Source organism: Zootoca vivipara, chromosome 1, assembly GCF_963506605.1.
Source record: "Zootoca vivipara chromosome 1, rZooViv1.1, whole genome shotgun sequence".
NCBI classification, from domain to species: domain Eukaryota; kingdom Metazoa; phylum Chordata; class Lepidosauria; order Squamata; family Lacertidae; genus Zootoca; species Zootoca vivipara.
In genome coordinates, this window is record NC_083276.1 from 29,810,913 (window position 1) to 29,836,129 (window position 25,217).

Consider the following 25,217-nt stretch of genomic DNA (forward strand, 5'->3'; position numbering starts at 1 on the left):
AAAAAAGCTCAACATCTTTGCCCTGCACCTCTAAAATGACCTGAACCACCAGAAACAGGGCTTTCCTTCCTAAAAGAAACCTCAATGTCACTTTTCTCTTCCCTAAAGAAGCTCAACAACTTTTACATGAACCCCCCAAAACAGGACTTTCCTTCCTTAAAAAAAACCTAACAACTTTGATCTGAACCCCCCAAAAAGGGGGTAGATCACTGCCAGTTTTTAACTCTGTGAGTTGATCGCAGTCTCTTGGAAGTTGGCCACCCCTGCTCTAAAGCAATGTAAACTTTGATCTCCTTGTTGTTGTTGTTGTTTAGTCATTTAGTCGTGTCTGACTCTTCGTGACCCCATGGACCAGACCACGCCAGGCACTACTGTCTTCCACTGCCTCCTGCAGTTTGGTCAGACTCATGTTGGTGGCTTCGAGAACACTGTCCAACCATCTCGTCCTCTGCCATCCTCTTCTCCTTGTGCCCTCCATCTTTCCCAACATCAGGGTCTTTTCCAGGGAGTCTTCTCTTCTCATGAGATGGCCAAAATATTGGAGCCTCAGCTTCACGATCTGTCCTTCCAGTGAGCACTCAGGGCTGATTTCCTTAAGAATGGATAGGTTTGATCTTCTTGCAGTCCATGGGACTCTCAAGAGTCTCCTCCAGCACCATAATTCAAAAGCATCAATTCTTCAGCGATCAGCCATCTTTATGGTCCAGCTTCTTCCCCTTCTATTTGCCAGGAGGTGACGGGACCAGTGGCGATGATCTTAGTTTTTTTGATGTTGAGCTTCAGACCACATTTTGCGCTCTCCTCTTTCACCCTCATTAAAAGGTTCTTTTTTAATTCCTCCTCATTTTCTGCCATCAAGGTTGTGTCATCAGCATGTCTCCTTCTTTGGAGGTCTTTAAGCAGAGGCTTGACAGGCTTATGTCAAGAATGCTTTGATGGTGTTTGCTGCTTGGCAGGGGGTTGGACTGGATGGCCCTTGTGGTCTCTTCCAACTCTATGATTCTATGATTCTTCCAGCAATCTTAATTCTGGCTTGGGATTCATCCAGTCCAGCCTTTCGCATGATGAATTCGGCATATAAGTTAAATAAGCATGGAGACAATATACAGCCTTGTCATACTCCTTTCCCAATTTTGAACAAATCAGTTATTCCATGTCCAGTTCTAACTGTAGCTTATTGTCCCACATAGAGATTTCTCAGGAGACAGATGAGATGATCAGGCACTCCCATTTCTTTAAGAACTTGCCATAGTTTGCTGTGGTCGACACAGTCAAATGCTTTTGCGTAGTCAATGAAGCAGAAGTAGATTTTTTCTGGAACTCTCTAGCTTTCTCCATAATCCAGCACAGGTTTGCAATTTAGTATCTGGTTCCTCGGCCCCTTCGAAATCCAGCTTGCACTTCTGGGAGTTCTCGGTCCACATACTGCTTAAGCCTGCCTTGTAGAATTTTAAGCTAGCGTGTGAAATGAGCGGAATTGTGCGGTAGTTGGAGCATTTTTTGGCAATGCTCTTATTTGGGATTGGGATGTATACTGATCTCCAATCCTCTGGCCACTGCTGAGTTTTCCAAACTTGCTGGCATATTGAATGTAGCACCTTAACATCATCCTTTAAAATTTTAAATAGTTCAGCTGGAATATCATCACTTCCACTGGCCTTGTTATTAGCAGTGCTTTCTAAGGCCCATTTGACTTCACTCTCCAGGATGTCTGGCTCAAGGACAGCAACCACAGTACCTGCGGTGTACGAGATCTCCGTATCTTTCTGGTATAATTCCTCTCTGTATTCTTGCCACCTCTTCTTGATGTCTTCTGCTTCTGTTAGGTTCTTTCCACTTTTGTCCTTTATTGTGGTAATCTTTGTACAAAATGTTCCTTTCATATCTCCAATTTTCTTGAACATATCTCTGGTTTTCCCCATTCTGTTGTTTTCCTCTATTTCTTTGCATTGCTCGTTTAAGAAGGTCCTCTTGTCTCTCCTTGCTATTTTTTGGAAATCTGCATTCAATTTCCTGTATCTTTCACTATCTCCCTCGCATTTTGCCTGCCTTCTCTCCCCCGCTATTTGTAAGGCCTCATTGGACAGCCACTTTGCTTTCTTGCATTTTCTTTGGGATGGTTTTCGTTGCCACCTCCTGTATGATGTTACGAGCCTCCATCCATAGTTCCTCAGGCACTCTGTCCACCAAATCTAAATCCTTAAACCTGTTCCTCACTTCCACTGTGTATTCATAGGGGATTTGATTTAGATTGTGTCATACTGGCCCAGTGGTTTTTCCTACTTTCTTCAGTTTAAGCTGGAATTTTGCTATAAGAAGCTGATGATCTGAGCCACAGTCAGCTCCAAGTCTTGTTTTTGCTGACTGTATAGAGCTTCTCCATCTTTGGCTGCAGAGAATATAATCAATCTGATTTCGATGCTGCCCATCTGGTGATGTCCATGTGTAGAGTCGTCTCTTGTGTTGTTGGAAAAGAGTGTTTATGATGACCAGCTTGTTCTCTTGACAGAACTCTATTAGCCTTTGCCCTGCTTCGTTTTCAACTCCAAGGCCAAACTTGCCAGTTGTTCCTTTTATCTCTTGATTCCCTACTTTAGCATTCCAATCCCCTATAATGAGAAGAACATCCTTCCTTGGTGTCATTTCTAGAAGGTGGTGTAAGTCTTCATAGAATTGGTTATACTTTTTAATTATAATTCTGTGACTGAAGACTTCCTAGGTCTTACTGGAACAGCCTGTAAGGTTAGATGAACCAAGAGCAGAAATACTGGCTAAACTCAGCAACTGTGAGAGTGGAACCCTTCAGCAGAAAGATGTCTGCATTCAAAAGCTGAGGGGAAGCAGAGTTCACAGGTGGTTGAGAATTCCCCAACATGGCCTTTGAGGAGGGCAGGGACTGAAAGAATCATAGTTTGGGGGAAAATATGACGAAAGATCCTAGCCTAGTGAACTCAGTGCTTCTCCATACATGGAATTATGTGGAAGATGCTGATAAAAATGTTTCATAAGGTTTCTCCGAGATTTGGCAATATTCTCTACTGTCTGCAATGCTGGAATTATAAAAAGAAAATAGGAAGTTATGATACTTGTATCCTTTTGAGATCTTGCTGAGATGTGTGAATTTTATGAAGCAGAGACTGTACTTGAGGCTGAGTAGAGGGGACAAGAGCTTGCAGCTAGCCCGTTTATAAAGCTTTAAAATACTGCTTAGTTGGGATCAAAGGGTATGTGAAGCCATATGTAAATCCAAAGGGGGGGAGTGAGTAGTTTTATTACCTGGACTCGGTCCTGAGACATCTGGCGGCGAGATGACCACGTTGCAAGTCAAGGCCTCTAAAGAGTAAAAGAGCAAGAATTGTGTGATTTTAAAAACTGCACCTTTGAACTCTGTCTTGTGTCAATTGATGATATATCTTGTTAACTAGGAGGAGTTAAAGTGCAAGAAACCTAAGGCTTCTGCAATTTTCTGCCTGGAAAAACTGATTTTGGAAACTGGTGTCTTGTGCCTAAAGAACCAACTGCAAAAGAGAAGGAGAGGCTTTTCTAGGGATGAATTTTGAAATGAATGGAAATGCATCCCTCTCTCAGCTTCGCTGTATGTGTGAAGACTCTTTAATATTAATGATTTACTTTCCTGTACTGCAGAATACAAAGAACATTATGGGGAATTTCCTTTTAAGTCCTACTTAGTTTTGAATTATTCTGCTTGCTAAATATTTAGTTGTTCTCTTTTAATCAAAAGAGAGCCAGAATAGACAACCTACAGAACAAGTGCTTACTCATTGAACTACACACTGCACACTACAATGTAAAATGCAAGATTTATTTATTTCATTAAAATTATATACTGCTTGATTATAGAAAAGACTTCAAAGCAGTCTACAAAAAAGATAAAACAATCAAATTATCACTAAAAAAATTACAACCACAATTTAAAACATACAGCCTACTGAAAATGTGAAGCAAACAATAGAGAAACCAAAAAACATCTCACAGGTATTAGTTTATTTTGCCACTCCGCCCAGTGTCCAGGGATCATAGAATCACAGAAATGTATAGTTGGAAGGGACCCTGAGGATTATCTCGTCCAACCCCCTGCAATGCAGGAATATGCAGCTGTCCCACACAGGGATCAAACCTGCAACCTTGGCGTTATCAGCAGCATGCTCTAACCAACTGAGCTATCCATGATCTATTGGTATGTTAATTAATAGCCTCAAAGAACTGTTGTTGCTTAATCTGTAAATATCTATACATCTACAATAATTCTTTATAAGACCACCAAGAGAAAGTACACAACAAAACTATAACTATATCTTTCTTCCTAAAAGATTTATTGTTTTTCATGACAAATCTCTGTACATTACACTAACTTGAGTTTTCTGCCCATCAACTGACAGGGAGTGACTTCAAGCTCTGCTTTCTGCAGGGACTGGCCACACTATTTTAAAATATAATTAACTAGCTGGCCCTGCCACATGTTGCTGTGGCTTTTTGTGTTAAATGTACCTTCAGAGTCTCCCTTCAGAGTCCCCTCACCTTCAGTGTCCCCCTTCATTTTACATACAATCATTTCCCCAATACACGTGTTCTGTAAAATTTTGCCCTGTCCCAACCCGGACTCCCCTACCCACGCGTGTTATGTGAACTCCCCCCAACCCGCCCCGACACATTTATCCTACCCAAAGGCACGGCCCTGTAAAAGGCCCATTTTTAGTTTGTTGCCTGGCTGGGCAATGGTGCAGTTTTCCCGGCTGGGCAATAGTGCGGCCTAGTCAGTTTTCCCGGCCGGGCAATGCTGCGGCCTAGTCAGTTCTCTCGATGCGGCCTAGTCAGTTCTTCCAGCTGGGCAATGGTGCGGCCTATTCAGTCTGCTGGGCAATGCTGGGCCTTGTTGCTGCAAAAGGCCTGTTTTCAGTTGGTTGTTGTGAAATTTTATGATGTCACCGGTTGTCTGCAGCCAATGGAGATGCTGCTTCTTCGTTCTTTTTCCCAGCATGCACTTTTGGGTGAGTTGTGTGTTCTGGAACAGGGGGGTTGGGGTTTTTACCTGGCCCAGGTGTGACATCTGTCTTAGGTAACTTTCTAAGGTCCTTCGGACATTGGCATGTGATGTTGTGTCAAACTTTCACCTCAATCGGTCAAGCGGTTTCGGTGAAAAGTGGACACACACCCACATGCCCTTTTTACATATATATATATATATTCTGGAAAACACAAGTTAGAATAAAATCATAATCTCTGATAGCCGATTTTGCTTACTGAAAAAGCAGAACTGGAAAACTCAATAGGGTTTTCAGGGCCACAGAAAGAACTTCCCTCTGGGTCTAGAATGCCAAGGGGCAATTTCCTGCATGTCCATGTTTTGCTGTTCTGAGGTAGGATATGTTGATCTCCCTTTTTAGAGATTGGTTAAAGAAACAACTATTTTCTACAACCAAGTAACTGGAAAAACTCCTGGTCAGAAACCACATAGGCCAGGTAAGAAGCTTGCGTTATTTGATGAATCATTGTATTTTAATATTCTGCTGGAAGCCGTCCAGAGTGGCTGGGGTAACCCAGCCAGATGGGCAGGGTATAAAGAATAAGTTGCTGTGGTTGTTGTTGTTGTTGTTGTTGTTGTTGTTGTTGTTAGATTATTATTATGCTTTTGACATTCTGTTTTCAATTCTCCTCTGACTTTTTATACACAGTATTGGAACACACACACACACAAAATGGATGGTCTCTGGCCACCACATACAGTTTAAAGTACTGGTAGTAACTGAAAATCACAAAAATCCACAATACACACAATACTTAGGACCACCAGTTTTCACCATAAAAAACAGCTAGTTGAGAGTTTAACTATGCAATCATAAGAACATTAATTTTTGACCTTAGCAAAACAATAATAGCAAGTAACTAATTCAGCTTTCACAACCATTTCATAATGGCAGAGCAACAAGCAGTCCCACGATACTGAAAGCCAAAGAAACAACACAGACCACCAAAGAGGGAACCCCCTAACACACATTTTTAAGACTATTTCCCATGCAAGGAATATTTGGCCAGGGTATGAGGATCACAGAAAATGGGAAGCAGAGTGTTACTACTTCCCTCCACAACTACAGCCCCCACCGCAAAAAAAACCAAAAAAGCAAAAACCAATTCCTCTGTAAAAGGCCTCCTACTGGATGTCTCAGCGCTTAGGGAACATTTGTCACTACCCCAAACACAGCAATTAGCCTTGAAAACAACCTTCTATCCACAAAAGGAGTCCCATCTATAGTCTAAGATGATTGCATGGTCAAAAATACAAAACCAACCTTTTTTCTTTAATAACTTGCCTATACAAGCTGCTTACCGAGTTCGTTTAGAAATTAGGCATCTTCTTGACCCTCTGCAGAAAGTAAAAAAAGAATATTGTGATTACATTACAATTATACTACATCAATGTAAAACAGATACATTAAAAGCCCAAGGCAGGATTCGCCTAATGAATCCCATCAGCAAAAGTCCTGCAGAAAGGCTTCCATAACAAGGCTTTTCGCCTTCTCTCCTCACTCCCCAAATCAGCTTGGTTGGCCAATTGGGATCTGGTTGGCTACTGTGAGAACAGGATGATGGACTAGGTGGTCCATTGGTCTGATCCAGCAGGCTCTTCTGATGAACCTCCAGGAGCTAGCTACCCATTGAGGAGGGCTTTCATCTGAACAGCCAAGGTAATTGTTATGTTTTTGAGAATTGCCTTCTTTATAACCCTGTGAAATACTTTATTTCTGTTATTGTTTGCTCCAGCTAGTGAGCTAAGAGCCAAAACGCATTCTACAAGCAACTGCCCAATGGACCCAGTACTTTGTCTACAAGCAATCCGCTCTTCATGTTCACTTTCATTTCTCTCTTTCCTCCTATGGGTCTCCTTCTGTACTGCAGACTCCTAGAACCACTTTCCTACCTGTCGCTGAAAAGGCGAGAGGCCAGCATATAGTTCATTGTCGTCTTGTGCTCCATATAGGATCTGAAAAACCAAGAGGAAGGGAGTCAGATTAAATTCAGATTAGGAGTATTTAAAAATGGAAGACTCAGTGAGGAAAGAGTGAAAGCTTATCATGAAAAGTGAGGGGGAAACAGCTTCACCTTTCAGGAATGGAGGAAAAGGTAAAAGGAAGCTGGTAAGAATTAGCTAACACAAAAGGCAACAGAATAGCGTTTGATATGCAAAAGGACCCTGAAAGTGAAATTTAAATTTATGGCCTTTGAAAGTGAACTAAGGTGGTAATAAATTAGCATTTGCATCTTCTACCTCCTAATGTGTTCTATCATTCCAGGATGAAATGATCAAAATTAGATTTTTTTGCTCACCCATAAGTGTCCCAAGTTAATGGCGTAGGGAATATACGAATGAATCCCCCTCTTCGCTCATATTCCTCCTTCACTCGACGCAAGACTTTTATCTGGAATCAGAACAAGCAATGAAAGGCATTAGTACTTTTTAGTTGTTTAGGTTTGAATTGGTTTTGTCGTCTTGCTGTAATTTGACCTGGCATCAATTTCATAAAAGGTGAGTAATAAATATTTCAAATAAATAAAAACAAATAATGGAAAGGGTTAACCTCGGGATAGAATGCATTGAGATACACATAATCCCTGTGAATCATTTAGTTATGGGCTTAATATTAACAGTTCCACTTTTAAAATACAAACCATTTTATTCTTTGCCACTTAATTTCCCCAGCTATGCTGCCAAGATGCCAGTCTCAGTCTGCTGACACAAGGCAGAGGCATCTAGTAGCCAAATGCACCCATTCATGGTGACTAATTGTTCCCTTCTTCTGCACATGTACCATGTCCAGTGAGCGAATACAGTAACTGACAACCCTTACCTCCTCCATGGAGAGCCCCAGCATGGAGCCAAAATGCCTTCCTACTGTTTTCTCCTTCGCTGAGGGCGTAAGGTTTTTCATCTCAGCATCACTGGCAGACAGCGGCCGAGAACGCTGTAGAATCACAATGAGAAACCTGATTTTAGCATTTTCCCTCCTTCTAATCTTATTCCAATTATTTTTAATGGGGTTTCAAATACCAAAGTCTTTGCCCAGCAAGAGACATCACTCTCCAGGCATCAGAACCAGGAGTCACACTCAAGAGGCAGAAAAATCCAAGGGCACCAATGCCAGGATTCACACTCTCTGCCTCCAACTATAGCAAGTCCACACCCCATTTGATACCAAAGCCAAACTTCACATTCCCAGTGTTTGACCACAGAACCACACCCCAAAGTAGCAGGAGCCAGCATTCACAGCTTCTGTCTCTATGGGCAAAACATGACACATATTCCTGGCTCTGGTACCTGGGGGTAACATTTCCAACTCTCAATTGCTGGATAACCCATGTCTTGTAGTAGTAACCTGCTTAGGAGATGAAGCTACAGTAAGGAAAAGAAATGTAGCTCATCTGTTTTTACACTAGTTCCAAGTGTTAAAATGACCACAGCTAAAGATCTTTACTGAGCCAGAAGATTGCATATCCTGCATTCAGCTCTATCTCACGTCACAAGGCTGTTTGAGTTAGTTATGGGCAAGCACAAAATGCAAACAAACAAAAAAAGGGGGGGAAGCAGAATATGAAATCCAGGCAAGACATTTTTGACCTAGCTGCACTGCCAAGGCTGAAAACAAAAGGTATTAAAAGACCTTGAGATAATAAGTTCCTAAAGTGTTTTTTAAAACCTTGAGATCAAAGCAGCTGAAGCTAAAACCAAGTTCAGCTGCACCACAGATTAAAGGCTCAGCTTGATCCATCTCCATAAAGATATGAATATTAGCAATATGGCCCATTATTTCATATGGGCTATATTCCTCTTAAAACAGAAAAGCAGAGTTAAAAAACCCCAAAGTGGATTTGCCTCAAAAGAGACACATACAAACCTAGACAAAAGAAGACCTATTATCAGTAAGTAACTCAGGCTTATGGATAAACATAAAAGAGGTTTTCTGGATCAGACCAAAACTTTATCTAGTTCAGCAATCTTTCCCATCACTTAAAAATAATAATAAACTGTAATCCTTCCAGCCAGTTATAGTATGGATCTTCTGCCATTTTAAAGCATACCAGTAATCAAGGGAAAGTACCATTTCTTCTCTTGAACAAGATGTGTCTATTACCTCCTCTTTGACTCTACGATGCTTCGTATGAAAATAACACCAAACAGTTGTGCGTGCTTGCCTCTGCTACCATAAAGTCAGTTATGAGCACCCAGTCTCCAATTTCCAAGGTTTCTTCTTCTCTTAGTACATCCTTTCTTGTCTTTCTTCTCCCTTACATTGGTATTTCTCCATATTTCAGAAATATGCATACACTCTATCAAAATAATCTAAATTTTGAATTTGTTGCAGTAACTTATGCATATTTTGCCGAGCCTACATAATCTTGTTTAATGTCTGTGCTTTATTCTGAAACAAAGTTGGGATTCACTTGACACAAATGGGTGCAATTTTAGGAAAAGTAAGTGCGGGAGAGAGGCAGGCAGGCACACCGAGGGTTATCACCTGCCTGCAGCTCCTGCCATTCCATATGCATTGTTCATTTCTCTCCCCTGAACCTCTTTACCATTCCTTTATAGTGTCTTAAAAGTCATTGCAGATGAAATAAATATATTACTTTAAATTTTGAAACAGACAAATGGAAGTTTGTAAATGAAGAAACATAATAGCCCAATACCTACCAATTTGGCATTTGTTGATCGGGACTGTGCAGAAACAGGGCGCTACAAGAGAAAGACAAAGAATAATGATTTGATGTTCCCCTTTGAATCCTGGGAGCAACTCTGCTCATGTAGCATGTCATAAATTTCACACCAGCAGACATGGAGTCTCCTTCTTTGGAGGTCTTTAAGCAGAGGCTTGACAGACATGTGTCAAGAATGCTTTGATGGTGTTTCTTGCTTGGCAGGGGGTTGGACTGGATGGCCCTTGTGGTCTCTTCCAACTCTATGATTCTATGACCAGATTTCCTATGCCTCTCCCTCCTCAATTTGCTCCAGAGAGTCTCTCAAGTATATGAAGCAGATTTTGAGGGTGTGAGCTAAAGTGAGGAGAGGAAAGGGAAGACACATTTGCATGAGTGGAAGAACATCATGCAAGCAGGATATTACAACTATCACCCATCTACCGTACATTTCTAATCTGTGTAAAATGTCAACTGCTTTTGCTTCATCCTCATCATTACATTTTTACCTCTTAAATATATACTCAAGACATTTAGGATTATACATGCAGCACACAATAGTGTTGAATGTGAAATGTTTAAAACCAACTTCCTCTTCTGCTTGAAAAGACTAAAGCAAAAGCACATGTAAATGAAACAATGCCAGATTGATGACCAGTTCACCATTTTCTTCTCATTTCCCTGTGTTGACTATAAGTTCCTTGGAACAAAGACCTGCCCTCTTGTATGTACTCCAAAGCACCATGCACACTGATGGCACTATGTAATCACCATAATCATCATCAAAATAGCAAAGGATTGGGTGCGGGGAATGGTTAGCATCTAGAGGTCAATTTCACTTCCAGCAGTATAGAAGCCATACACAGCGATGAAGTAATAAGATACAAAACAATCAAAGAAATCACAAAGTCATCAGATAAGAATGAATAAATGAAATGGCAATCATCCTTGCTTAAACCTGTCTTCAAAATCTGTTAATAGCAGAAGAGAAGGTTTTTATCTTTAAGCTACTTTCTCAAATTTCTCCTTACTTGAGGTTTCTGATAAGGGTGTCTCCTTCCCTCAGGGGTAAAGTATGATGTTCGGCTGAACCGCTGACCTGGATCCTGACAAACAAAGCCTAAGAGAGGAAGCAAAATAGGCCACAAAAAACTTAATTTATAGATTAGTTTAGTAACTCTGTATCAATAGCCAACAGCAGCTTAATTCCTCCAGTGAAAGAACTGTGAAAAGAGGGTGTTTGAAGGTACACCAGTGACACGCATCAGCTGGTGGAATAGGCGCAAATGCCCCCCACTCTGCAAATTCATGAAGATTTGAAGGAGAAACAGGGGGGGGGGGCATTTGAAAGCCTTGAGTAAAGTGCAACCTTACCACTCACTCATCAGCTAATGAATGGCAGTGAGTGCTCCTCCAACCAGCGCACACATTGGTGCTACTTCTCCTTCAAGCCACTATGGTTTGAAAGAGAAATGCAGGACAGAAAGGGTATCTAAAAGCCTTTTGTAAAAATCCCTGCATGAGGAACCCCTATTTGCTTTAAAGTCCCAACAAAGAATCAAATTATGTCACTATGCCATCAGGTGACTCACAGGTGGGCAGGGCTAACAGGTCAACGAGCCCTCCAGGGGTGGGGGAGATAAAGATATAGCCTTCCAGTCAGAAAAAGTTCTCCATCTAAACGAAATCTAAATGCACTATAGTACTTGGAAACACCGAAATGCAACCAAATTCAAAACACACAGATCAGCTGATGATGGGGGTTTATCTCCTCTCTCTGCTCATCAAATGATTTATCGGATGACAGGAAAGGAGGAGAGTTGCATCTGTGCTGTGTCAACTTTTTTCCAGTCAAAATTGGTGGGCCTTGGGAGGCCAGAAAAAAATTGCCTGTAGGCTGGGTGAGGCCCATAAACTGGGGGCTAGCAACCCCTGGTACAATGCTTTGTGGACATGTGAAGGCCCAAGGAAAAAACAAAAACAAGAATCAGGTTCCCTTTTTTCCCCCTCCACCACCCCTTCACATCTCTTTATCATTCCTGTTACCTACTTATTTTAATAGGAACCATGCCAACAAAGGCAATAATTATTCTAGAGTTACCCAATGATCCTCAGGCTATCAAAGCATCATACAGATGTCAGGCACTCAACAGCATTCCCCCCGCCCCCACACACCCTGTTCACCACTATTCATTACTCTTTCATACTACACAGCTAAGGACACCTACGCTTCTCTCAGTTTATATACTTTTCAGCTATAGCAATCCTGCCTTTCACAAATACCTCTACTATTCTACAGCATACCATTCTAATGTCATATATACACACCCACCATACAAACATGGCATGCCCACTTTTAACCCGCTGTCACCATCCTAAGCCAACAAAACACTGGACTGAAACTCAACTCACCTACAAGTGTGAACATGTCTGAAATCATACTAGCTTTAATCTTCAGGTCCAAAGGAGCATCACTATCCAACAAGAAACAGGAAAGGCAATCAGTTAATTGTATCTCCAGTTAACCAGTTAATTTATCCCATGTCCCTGAAGGAACTGCATATCCTGAATCCAGAATGCTCTCTGGCCTCCTGGGGAGCCTTTCCTCTAAAACGTAGTATATAAAGTGGTTATTCAGTTGTAGCCATCAATAATATTCAACACATGGTAGTCATTTCAAATTCCATCTTTCTCAATAACTCCTTACCAGGCCAGAGAAGGGGACAGGTTCACTTCCAGTAGCCAAGGCTTGAGAGAAGAATCAATGAGGACATCAAAGCCATAAAGCTCTGAAACAAAACACACACAAAGTATTTCGTGGTGGCGCAATTGTATTTTCAAGGAATCGACCCAACATCAAAACAAGGGACTGTCGATAAATATAGAATATTTTACCACATGAGAAATGTGGTGATGCTTGCTCATTTCTTTAAAAGTGTGATACAGATTACCATGGCCAGTTTTGAATATTCTGTGGCCACAATTGCTCCACCTTTAAGATACTGACTCTTGCTTTGGAATGAAGATGTACTGGTGCTGTATTTTGTCACTGCTTCCTGGTTTTGTTTTTAGAAATATACAAGTCCAGTCCCACAATAGAGGCATCTGCATGCCTTTGTCCAGTTAAAGTTCAGGAAAAGCCCTAATGAAATAGAAAGCTTCAAAAAGGGAATGCAGAATAATGGCAGCAGAATAAAGGGGGTGGGAACAAGGCATGTCTTCCAGAACCCCATCTTTTCAGACATCAGAATCTAGTTTTTCTAAGCATTTGCAAAATTAAGTGATCCAGACATCATTGCAGCCTACACCAACAAGAAGTATGAGTTAGAAATGGGGAAAAGAGAGAGTCAAGAGAAGACAATTAAGTTTACCCATGCTGCTCTTACAACCAATATTTTGCCCCCATTTTTGAGGCCTGCCACTGGTCATACCTTGTATTTTTACCTTTAGAAAGGTTTTTACCTTAAATATATATATAGCCTATGAAGTGGGCAATGGACCAGTGGGAACAATCTACTCCAAGATACTTTTCCTGACAGATGCTCCTGCAACTTCAGTCAGTGGTCCTGTCCAAGATTGTAGGCTCTGCTTAGAATGAAGGGGTGATGGAAAGCAGACTGAACTAATTCCTCCCCCATGCCTAGTTATAATGCTTTTTAGCTTGTGCAACTGAAAAACAAAACACATAGATAAGCTACTTGGAGGTTTAAGGCCCACTGTGTACTCCCTGGCTGTTAAGGTTGGCAAGGACGAGGCTGGGCACATGGATTTCAGAGGTGCTGCAAACCTCTCCAAAGAATGGTAGGGTGCCCATATGTCTAAAGGAGGTGGTTGTGAAGCCATTACTAAATAAGTCAAAGTTAAGATTCTCTGGCTTGGAAAACTACTGCTCAGTCTTGAATTTTCCATTTTGAGACAAAGGGTTGGAGCAGGGCGGTCCAACACCCTTGAGCAGGCCCGGCCCTACGCGCAGGCTGGGTGGCGCAGGGCACCATGGCGCCGGCCCGCCAGGAGGGCGCCGCGAGCTGCGCCCACCCGCTGGCCGACCGGTCCGCCGCGCAGCTGCGCCTGCCCGTCCGCCTGCCGCGCAGCAACGCCTCTTGCACCCGCGCTGCGCGCGGCGCCCACCACACTGGGAAACGGGGTGGGAGGGCGCCGGAGGATCCGGAACACCACGGCGCCGGGAGCGCTTAAGACTGCGCTGCCCTTGAGGTCTTTGATGCGTGTGCACACACACACACACACCTGTCACAGCCCTCACACTGGCTTCCCAAAGCCAGGTAAGCAAGGTGCTGGGCTCTGGGAAGGATATGGGGGGGGGGCTCTAGGACCCTGCCAGAGCCTTCTGCCTCCTTCCCAAAGCCCCATGCCTCACTCAGCTGGCTTCAAATTTTGGCCTTGCTCCTCTCCTTCCCTGCAAGAAGGCTTCCATTGAATGCCCTTAGTTCTCACATCAGTGCAGGAAGGGAAAGAGAGTATATGCATGCACATGCACACACATATGCAAGACAGACACGGCTATAGGAATTTCTTACACTCAACTGAGGGGGGGGGAAGAAACCTGCAATCAGTTCTGACCTGTATGTTACTAGAGGAGAAAAGAGAGGAAAGCTGAAATGGATCCTGGAAGAGTGGTGTGTGTGTGTGTGTGTGTGTGTGTGTGTGTGTGTGAGAGAGAGAGAGAGAGAGAGAGAGAGAGAGAGAGAGAGAGAGAGACTCTGCTATGCAATCCTGCAAGGCTGCAAATGCTATTGCTTTTGGCTCTGGCCCTGCCTACCACCAGTGCACAACCCCCAACAAATTACCCCCCAGAAATGCAGCCCTCAATAGAAAAAAGTTCCTTGCCTTTGTTCTGGAACAAAGCCCTAGAATGTGAATACCAGAGCCTACTTTGTATCCCTTTGTATTCCTCCTAGTATTACACTTTCCTTTCAACCTTTGCAGAATGCTAGAAATATTTTTCTTTTCTCTTAATAAAGCCCCAACTCCCATTATGGTTTCTTTATGTTCTCTTTCTGCCCAGTCACATACACAAGCTGAACACAACACACTTGAGCTGTCATTCATACCTTGAGGAACACAGCCTTTCTGGCACATGTATTAATACTTGTATTGATGTTCCCATGGGAAAAAAGCACACAAAGGAGGTCTTTATACTCTACAAACAGATGTTTGTATTACCCAATTCTTTTTTCCTGTGCACTGGAGTAAGAGGTCTTCAAATGCTCTGTGTTTTGAGTCCTCCTTCCATGGCTGTTACAAAACTCCAAATACTCAGGTTCTTTTTCCAAATTCAGTTTATGAGACGGAACTGCACCTTTTATTTGTCACAGCATGCAACAGATTGTTCACAATTCTCAGCAAGAGACTCGCTCTCTGGTAAAAAGCAACTTCATAGTAACTTCAAAAAGTTGTAAACAGTAGCTGCACCCTTGTCCTCTAGACCCAGAGATAACTCATGTTTTAATATGTAGGTTAATACAGCTATTTCCCTTTTAGGAAAGTCAGTCTTTCCTAAACTCAGTTTTTTTCTCCATATGCTTCATTATTCATTTCTTCATCACACTGTTTTCTCCCCTTCTGAAGTTTTCATGTTTCTCTTTCTCTTTCTACACCTACACCTATACCCACACACCCCACATTTATTAGGCAGTATCATAACTGCTCCTTTGTGTTTGAAAGGCATACCCAACACAGTGTCCTTCAGATGCTGCTGGACTCCTACTCCCATCAGTCCTAGTCATCATGGTCAGTAATCAAGGATTATGGGAACTGGAGTCCAAAAGGACCTGGAGGACACGGCACTGTCCTATCTCAGTATACATTGTTCTTCTGGCATCATATCCACACAGTAAACTCTTTGGACCCTACAGCTTTGTATTTTTGAACTCGCACCACTATTCCCTAACATAAGGCCTATAGCAGGCCTAATTTTTATAGAAAGATGCATCACATTCTGATCGCAATCATAAAATGTTTGCTACCATTCTGAAGAACACCCCAGCTCATGCAAAGTACAGAGAGCAGCCGTGGCGTTCCAAGAAAAGGGATAGTTATGCACCGTTCAAGAAACCCAGGCACCTTCTCTACAGCTGCTTGACACAGCCAAGCTTCACAGTGTCGCTTTCCCTTTGTAAAGGGATTAAAGAAAGCAGATTGATTAAAGGAGGGCAATGCTCTGGGATATCTCCTCTCATCCTGCAACATCAGCCCTGACAGCTCATATTGCACCACTGACATTAAAAGGGAAAATGGAAGCAAACTGAAGATCATGTTTCCTCAGATGTTTTCCTAACGTTCCACTTGTACCAGAATCTACAAACAACAAATGGCTATTTCACATTCACAGCCTTTCTGCATGGTTTGATATGAGTTCAGAAGGCAACGTCTTTTCCCCTGAGCTCCTTTAGAGGAGTTCGCAAAATGACCGTCAAGATCCTTATGAGAAATATTTAGGGAGATCTTCTTCCCCTTAAAAAGAAATAATCCTGGTTGCCTCTAGAAGTAACGTGCAATAAGGAGAGTGGGGGAAATCAGTACTAATACTTGTCCTTATAAAAATACTGAAACCCAAATTTCAAAGTTCCTATTTCTATTTCTCTGTAACATCTAAATCAGGAGAATAGTGCATATCCTAAACTGGTGCATTGATGCAGTCATGGGTTGGATGAAGGCTAATGAAGTGCAACTGAATCCTGACAAGACTTCGAGTCCCTCTGGATGGGTGTTTCCCAGGTGCAGGAATTGGGTTGCGTACCAGCTCTGGTTGGACAGTGTTCTCGAAGCTATGAACATGAGTTTGACCAAACTGCGGGAGGCAGTGCAAGACAGGAGTGCCTGGCGTGCTCTGGTCCATGGGGTCACGAAGAGTCGGACATGACTAAATGACTAAACAACAACAACAACCAGCTCTGGTTAGAATAGCATTTCCTCTGAAACAGCAGGTATATAGTTTTGGGGTGCTCCTAGGTACATCATTAGTTTGTGCCCCAACTACAAAGTCAAGAGATGCAAATCCCCCCAAATATTTGTGAGTTATTTAAAATCACATTATTAGATGCACAGCTGGAATATATACCACAGACCAGGAAAAGTACTATCAGGCCAGTAGGTTGCCAGTGTGCTTCACAAGTTAAGAAGCTGTTAGAAATATAAAAAATGACACTCTTGTACAAATGGGAGCTAAAGGAAAGACAAACTTTGGCTACAGAAGTGCAAACAGACAATAACAGATGATAAAAAAGAATCCAGGGAGCACATTGCTAAAAATAAATAAAACAATTTAAATACATTGAGCAGCATGAGACAGGCTAGTGAGACAGTTGGACCTTTAGATTATAGGAGTCAAGAGTATGCTAAAGAGGGTTAAGGAGACTGCAGAGAAGCTGAATGAATTAGTTGCATCTGTCTTCACAGTGGTAGAACATTGGGTCATCCAATAACGCTGAATGTTGGAAGATACAGGACAGACAAAAGAAAGTTCTTCTTCACATAACACATAATTAATCTATGGAATTCACTCTCATAAGAGGCAGTGATGGTCACCAACGTGGACAGCTTTGGAAGAGTATTAGACACATTCACAAAGGATAAGGCTATCATTTGCTACTAGCCATGACAGCTATGTTCCTCTTTCACTGTCGGAGACAGCATGCTCCTAAACCAATTGCTGGAAACCACTGGAGGGGAGACTGCTCTTACTTTCAGGTCCTCCTTGTTTGCTTCCCACAGACATCTGGTTGGCCACTGTGAGAACAGGATGCTGGACTAGAGAGGACACTAGTCCAATTCAGCAGGCTTTCTTGTGTTCTCGTACATGTTGGGCTACAACTCCCATCACCCTGGATACACTGGCTAGGGTTGATAGGAATTACCATCCAAAACATCTGGAGGGCACCAGGTTGGGGAAGGCTACCTTACCCTGTGAGAAAACTGTGTAGGGCATTCAAAGTCTTGAAAGCACTTTTGGTCTTTTTCGGGGTTCAGAGCAACATCTACTCCAACTCTAGTGTGGCAGAAAAGGACCACACAATAAAAGCTTTCTACACACACACCTTTTTGCCTGACATAGAATAAATTAAACATTGAGTTTCTCTGCAGATTAGGGGCCAAGGCTTTAAATAGTTGCTCCCAATACTTTCTTTATGGTGGTTTTCAGGGGAAGAACATTGCAGTCATTTGTTCCATTCGCCACTTCAGCTTAAAAGAACATACATCATTCGGTGAATAATTTCAGCACTACGATCATGACACAATTTCATACTCTAATCTTTTACTGAACCACATGTGTTCTCTAATTTCCAAGACTGGAAAATGACAGCTTAGTTTAAGTAAGTGCCATGGGGATATGATTGTATGTCTGTATTAAAACACCTTTAATGAATAAATAAATCAAATACCTTTCCTTGCTCTCCCCTTCTCCCCAGTTATTATAGTCATATATTGAGCTCACTCTACTTAACTAATAAACCTACTGTATGCAAAAGTTGTTGCATTTTTCTTAAACAACTACTAACCCCTAAGCCTCTGCATGTTTCTTTATCGCTTTGACAGAGAACGAATGGGTTACAATTCAGCAATGTAAAACAATTTCTCAGTTTTTATGGGCTCATACGAGCTTTAAAAGGCTTCTGGTGCTCAGTCCCCCATTTGTTGCTTTCCTGCTCAATAACTAACATTCTCTGGGTAGTTTATAGTGCTACATTACCTATATCAGTGATTATGAGAGTGAGATATGGGACTGTGATAGGATTATACTTGCACCAGATCTATGCTGTGGGTGCAGCAGTGGTGAATGAGTCAGAAAATGAACTTAGTGCCTTCTCACCATCTCTTCCCTTCCCCCCCAGGGAAAAATTTCAGTGCTTCAAAGCGCAGGACTCAATATATGCCATAATGGGGCTTTTCGATGCCCACCCAGAAGCAGACTCCAGAAGTCAAAACAATGAAACCTTTAATAGGCCTGGACCGGAATATGCCAGTCTCCTGCCTCCTCCTCCTGCTGAATCACTTCTGTAATGGTCTGCTTGGAGTGCTGAAAGCTCCCACTCTCCCTTGTTTAACTCATAGATGCCTCTGTAACCCTCCAGAAGTTGTACAAATGGGGAGAAGTTAGTTCTGCCAAACAGGAAAAAAATGCTTTTTGATCATCTCCCAAAACTATATTTACCACATTAAGGGGCTTGATCCTATATGAAGTTGGTTTATCCCAACTCCCACTTGCAAGTTGTCCTTTTTTCCTCAAAATGCAGAACCTCTTTCCACTCAATGCAGATGCTAAACACAGCTTTCACATTAGAATACAGCGCAGTGGCATTTTCCAGACTACCTGCCAAATTAATGCCTGGTCAGGATGTATACATAATACCTGCAATCTCCAGGGAGGCTACAGCCAGACCACCTAGGGCTGCAATTTAAGTTGTATCTCCCAATGTCAAGCTGGTTAGCGTTTACAAGGGGAAATAACCCTCACTGAAGATAAAAATACATTATACTAATCGAGGTTACTTTGGCTGTTCAAAGTTTAACTCTATGTATGATGAGAGACTACTGTATGCCTCAAGATTCAAGGATTAATAGCTATAGATTCCAAGGGATTTAGGAGCAAATATTACTAGCCAAATAGGAATATTTCGCCCCCATGTTTTCCCTTTAAGATTTTAGAAGAAATCTCCTACTTTGATTAACAGGGCCCTAAATTCATGGGCAACCACTTCTAGGTGCTTGAAAATAAAACAGAAGATTCCAAAGCAACTCTATACAAGCTCCAAATCAGAAAATGTGAATATTGCAAGGTCTGGTAGATGCAGAATGGGTAGCATAATACACAAAAGAGTGGAAAGGAGCTAGAGAGGACAGGACAGTACTCGCATTGTAGATAACCAGCAAATAATTATTCAATTACAGTCAAACGTTCAAAAACTAGAGCATTTACTTCTGGGTTTTCGGTGTTCAGGAGCTGAAACATTCCAAAATGGAGCTGTTTAGGGAACCGAGGTTTGACTGTATTTTCATAATACCCCAAGATTCTGATCACAGGAAAAAGTAAAAATGGAAAATACTGTTTGAAAAGCCGAAATCACCAAAAGGTAACTAGGAATCCTATAGTTTTGGTTCTCTTTATTCTACAACTACAGTGCACATGTGTAATTTGCCAATGGATACAGTAATCCACATTGTGATAAAACATGTGAACTGTAATTAAAACAATACATTTCTGCCCATCTGTAAAAAGAATTTATGCAAGCAATGCCTGCTGCAATCTCTGGGGGAAAGTCTGAATGGGTACTCCTGGTGTCATAGAATTTGGAGGCAGGTCCTGCATAGAACTCTCCACCCGGCCCCATGACTTGTAGAAGCAAAAACGAACTATGCAAACTAAGGATTTATGCACATTGTTTAATATGCATTTGTTTATGTAGTTTGTACATTTAAAATCTTCTTGGCATTAATTAGAGTCACTTTCAAATGCAGCTATTTGTTTTATAGTGCAAACGACAGCTGTTACACTAGAGAGCTGAATATGCACACCATTTCATAGAATCATAGAGTTGGAAGTGAAGCCCAAGGGTAATTAATCTAGTCCGACCCCCTGCAATGCAGGAATCTCAGCTAAAGCATCCATGACAGGTGGCCATGGATTCTTTATCAAAAAAGTGAAAAAGGTTAATCACCTGCCTCAACAATGTTTGTGCAAATGATATGAAAAGTTGTGCATGTTACTTTTGTAAGCTGTGCTTAATGTGCTTAGCAAGCTATTTAGCCTTGGAAAAAGAACACCTCACATATAATTATCAGTAGTCCTAGGACAGCAGTGGGGAACCTCTGGCCTGTGGATCTACCTAGGCCCACCAAGCCTGCCCAATTCAGCCAAGCCAGCTGTTTAACATCTGACATCAGACAAGGGACAGATAAAGCAAAGGCTGCAAACAGTGCAAAATTCAAGCCATGACTGCAAAAGAACTTCCCTCTGCAGCCAGTTTTACCTTTGGCACTGTTTGATTTGGGCAACTTACCTGCCAAAGGCAGTATGACAGGGTATCAGAGACACTCAGAAGCAACTGATTACTCCCAAGAGTATTCGACCCCTTTTGAAAGCAGCACAATAGTCAAATTCAAACAGTGCCCAAGTTAAAGTCTTGGCTGCAAAAAACCAACGCAGCCTACATAAGTTTGGCAAATTTTGGCTCCACACCACTGTCCTAGAACCACAAACTCCTCGAGCACAACTTTCTAAGTGAGGAACAGGCCAACTCAGAAGGCTGATGGTGAACCTCAACTTTGGCTAGTAAACAAGACTGGCCGCAAGCATTCTGATATCTGAGGCAGATACCAAAACAGCAACTTGAACCCCTGTCCTGGATGCTGGAATCACTGATGCTGGCTTTTCCCATTCATTCATCCATACTGCCCATGGAGTTTTTATCCCTATTTCCATAACCCCCAACACACATTCCACACTCTGCAACAGGATTCTGACTTCTGATTAGCTGCTGTTTATCACACATCCACCTTTCTTCTTTAGCAGCAAGGGAACTCTGGACTCCTTGCCCGCACACTCCTGCTGACACCAAGATCCCCTGCATGAGGCTTAGTACTGCTTTACACCTTTCTTCTCCGAGGGGGAGGGCAAAAGTCCATGCACATCAGCTACCGCAACAAGAAGATTGCTCCCTACTCTACAGATTTGGTTATGAATTAATGTAATTGAGATAGTAACTATATGATATCAAGCTTCAGAGCTCTAGTATCTATATCCCTGAGCTAGAGGGTTCTTCACTTTTAGGCCTGAGCAGCCATAATAAATAGTAACCCTTGATATGATCAAGATTACTGGAATGAAATGCTTCTGGGTTCTACAATTCCCAGCTCTGCAGCATCTGTCCTGTATTTACACATAAGGCTGCAGGAAGCAATAGGTTGCTGCCAAAGGGAAGGTTGAGAAACAGGTACTAGAAAGTGGGAGAAGGCACAAACTGGTACCATCCGTTGCTTTTTTGGAAACATTCCCAGGTTTCTTGCCAGCAAGTCTTCCAATCTTTGCCAGCACATAACTCCATTCAAAAGCGCTGCCAGATGTGAGCTCTATCGCCGCCATGTGGTATGACCATCCAAACACAAGCCCAGAAAAAACCCAAATGAAAGCAACACACTTTCTCTCTAAAATGCTAAATTTGTGAAAGAGGCATGCTTGTGCAAGAAGTGCAAGCATTCTGTGAATCTTCACTTAGTCATTTTTGCATCATTATGGATGACAGATAGTGCAATTCACAGTTTTGAAGCTACCATCAGTGTATTTATCCCAGCCTGACAGTAGTGAGGTCCAGGTGCTGGATGAAATTTAATGGTGGAAACAGAAGTTAACAATTCAAAGCTATCCATTTGGCATTTGGGGAAATCCACAGCATTGGGATTTCTAGGCACACTGTTCAGACGCAATTTATTCTTAGATCAGGATCTGAGCCAAGTGTACAGTGCTTCATAAGTTCTGAAGAGCTCCAAAAGGCTGTTTTCCCCAGTGTTTAAAATATTGTGAGTAGATCTGTTTGACTTTGTACAAAAAATATTGCAAAGCTGGAGAAAACGGTGTGTGGGGGGTGTGTGTGTGTGGGGTGTGTGTGTGTGTGTGTGTGTTAAGAAAGAAGAACTAAAATCATTGGGGTAGTGTGTCATTATGAGAGAGTGGACATTGTATTGGACAGTAATTTCATCTTTTTCATTAATTTCAACTACAGCCCTGGGCTACCCAATGCAAATGATAGGCATTGTGGAATTCAGTGCTACAGAAGGCTGCAACAACCACTAACCTAAATAGCTTTAAAAAGGACTTGACAAATACATGGAAGATCGCCATAATAGTTGAAATATTCAAGACAGCGTATTTCTAATTATACTCAACAGGAGACAGCAATGACAATTACGCTCAGTTTCTGAGCTTCCAGGAGCATCTGGTTAGCCACTGGAGGAAAGTGAGTATTACGAGTAGATGGATTGTTGATCTAATCCAGAAAGGAAATATGTTATGTTCTTACATTTGAGTCATTATTTTAATAATTGAGATAAAATTGGGGACAGGGTGGACAGTGTATGGCTGGCTTTCAAATATTTGTCTTCATCAGGCTTCCTCAACCTCGGCCCTCCAGATGTTTTGGCCTACAACTCCCATGATCCCTAACTAGCAGGACCGATGTTCAGGGATGATGGGAATTGTAGTCTCAAAACATCTGGAGGGCCGAGGTTGAGGAAGCCTGAGTCTTCATCAATATTATGTCCCTCCTCCAATAGGAGAGATCTTGTCCTTGACCTAATGCTGCATGTCTCAAATGCAGTACAAAATTAGTTACCATCCTCTACTTCCCTCTTTAGCTCCAAGCTTGGAGCTGGGGAGAAGTGTGAGGCATTCCCGGCCATACAAGAAGCCTCATCACTGCTTTATTACTGGAGGAGGTTTGTGGAGCCTTGCTTTCGTTCTGGACCCTACAAGTACTCAACAAACAGCCAGAAAGATCTGCTTCCTTTCTTGCAGGCCTTTTCCACCTGGTCTGGGAGAGCAGGGCCTTGATTGACCCCAGCTACAAAAGCTGAGGCTGCTGAACACCCTCTTGGGCTAGGGAGGGTTGGGGGACTTGTTGCTGTTCGTTTTTTGTATCTTCATTTTAGATCTTGTGATTTATGTGGTTGTGTATTTTTTAATGTTTTATTTATAGTTTATGACTACTTTTGTTATGTTGTAGTTATATATATATTCATGTTGTAAGCTGTGGAAAGGTGGCATACAAGTAAAATTATTTATGTATGTAAACACAGAAACAAACTTCCCTGTTTCATCTTCATCTCAAAGCAAGGGAAGTCAGAGATGTGTCAAGTTCTTCTGCTCCAGCAGCATCTGCCAAGCTCAGAGTGCCCGGCAGAGGCAAATCCACATGTCTCCACCATGTTCCTCAAGTTCAGAGCCAGGGAGGAGAGGCAGAAGTGGAGGCTTGCTTTGGCTCTGCACATGCACCTGGCAAGAATGCAGTCAAAGCATATCTTAGCTCCTCTTTCAACTCAAGTCCTGGGGAAGAGCCAGTGATCCTTCCCCACCAACTGAGGAACCAGGGTTAGGAGAAAGCATTGGGCAATATCACACTCACCAGGAACTAGTTCAATAATCACCAACCTAGACTGCTCCCCCGCCCCTAAAATTAAACCAGGATACAAAAGCAACCAAGTGCAAGACAAAAAGAAACAAAATACCATGAGAAGCAGAGAGACCCAAGAGATCACAAGGAGCAAGGGGGGGGGGGTGACCCCAATTCAATTTCTTCTGTTCTTAAAGCATCATTGAAGCCCTCCTATTTCAGGAGACATCTGATGCACATTTTCAAACTGTGAACAAGAAATATGCTTTTCCTTTCTTTTCTTTTTTTAAAAAAGGATTAAGTTTTCCATCTTACAGCTGCTGCCATTAATGAGTTGAGTGCTTTTCTGTTACACTTTTACTAGTGGAATGCACCCTCTAGGTCATCCGCGCACTGAACAGATGAATATTCTCTTGCATTTTAAACCTTGCATGTTAATTTAATTGCTGGCATCCTGCCCATATTACATTACTAAGAAAAACAAAGCAGCTTACCTGTTACAGTTGTTCTTTGACAGCAGCCCATGCCACAGTGGACGTACACAAGCAACGAACACAACCAGCCACCCATGTTGTGACCATGTGTGGCATCATTCAAAGAACAGCTGCTTACAACTTCATATGGTCTACAGAGGGTGTCTGGCCCATTCTTTGTCCATTAATGATCTAGTATGAAGGGCAAATTACCCTGACCCCCATCAAAATATGACTTGAGGAAGAAGAAACACTGAAGGGGGAGATTCAACTAAGTTGTTGGATGTGAGGAATGAGGTCTGCTTGTACAATGAGGCTTACCCCTGTGGACCCCTTAAATTTAGTCTGGAGGGTTGAGGGCAGTGGTGCCAACTATAGGGGGCTCTGGGTGCTTGAGGACCCACAAAAAATTGTCATGGGTACTCAGCACCCACACTGCAGGGCCCCCGTTGCAACTTCCAGTGCCTCGCGAAGCACTGGAAGTCACATCCGAGGCCTTGTGAGGTCTCAGAACCTGACTTCCTGTCTCACTGGAAGTCAGGTTCCAAGGCTGGGCAACACACATGACGTCTTGACATCACACACACTGGGTATGTCCCATTGCATGAGCAGACCCTGTCCCCACCCCCATGCATACCCCACTTAGTGCTATACTGAATTCCACCATAAGGCTGGAATCCTTTCACACTTAACTGGAAGTAAAAGTTCCTCTGAAGTCAATGTAACTTACTTCTGACTCAACACATATAGGATTGCATTTTCAGAGAAACTACATACAACAGATGAGGTGCCTTCATTTCCTTACCAAAACAAACACCTCGGTGTGGGAGAAAGGCTTTGCAGGCAGCAGCTATTACCAGTTCAGCTGAAAGTATTGTCTTTATTATCAGATCCTCTACACTGGCCATCAGAGCTG

At 42.4% G+C, this 25,217-nt stretch overlaps 2 protein-coding genes across 4 annotated transcripts in view; both read right to left on the reverse strand.

Annotated features, from left to right (window-relative positions):
* FLVCR2 (FLVCR choline and putative heme transporter 2) overlaps positions 1-25,217 on the reverse strand; it is a 228,292-nt gene that overhangs the window by 125,620 nt on the left and 77,455 nt on the right. The gene's annotated exons all lie outside the window — the stretch shown is intronic.
* TTLL5 (tubulin tyrosine ligase like 5) overlaps positions 1-25,217 on the reverse strand; it is a 117,405-nt gene that overhangs the window by 68,874 nt on the left and 23,314 nt on the right. For all 3 annotated transcript variants that reach the window (XM_035108181.2, XM_035108158.2, XM_060272587.1), the window contains 10 exons: positions 25,107-25,214; positions 12,416-12,497; positions 12,121-12,182; positions 10,740-10,828; positions 9,707-9,748; positions 7,866-7,979; positions 7,345-7,436; positions 6,938-7,000; positions 6,347-6,382; positions 3,277-3,333 (listed from right to left, as the gene is read on the reverse strand). In XM_035108181.2, coding sequence (XP_034964072.1) covers positions 3,277-3,333; positions 6,347-6,382; positions 6,938-7,000; positions 7,345-7,436; positions 7,866-7,979; positions 9,707-9,748; positions 10,740-10,828; positions 12,121-12,182; positions 12,416-12,497; positions 25,107-25,214 — 745 coding nt within the window. The remainder of the gene's footprint in view (positions 1-3,276; positions 3,334-6,346; positions 6,383-6,937; positions 7,001-7,344; positions 7,437-7,865; positions 7,980-9,706; positions 9,749-10,739; positions 10,829-12,120; positions 12,183-12,415; positions 12,498-25,106; positions 25,215-25,217) is intronic.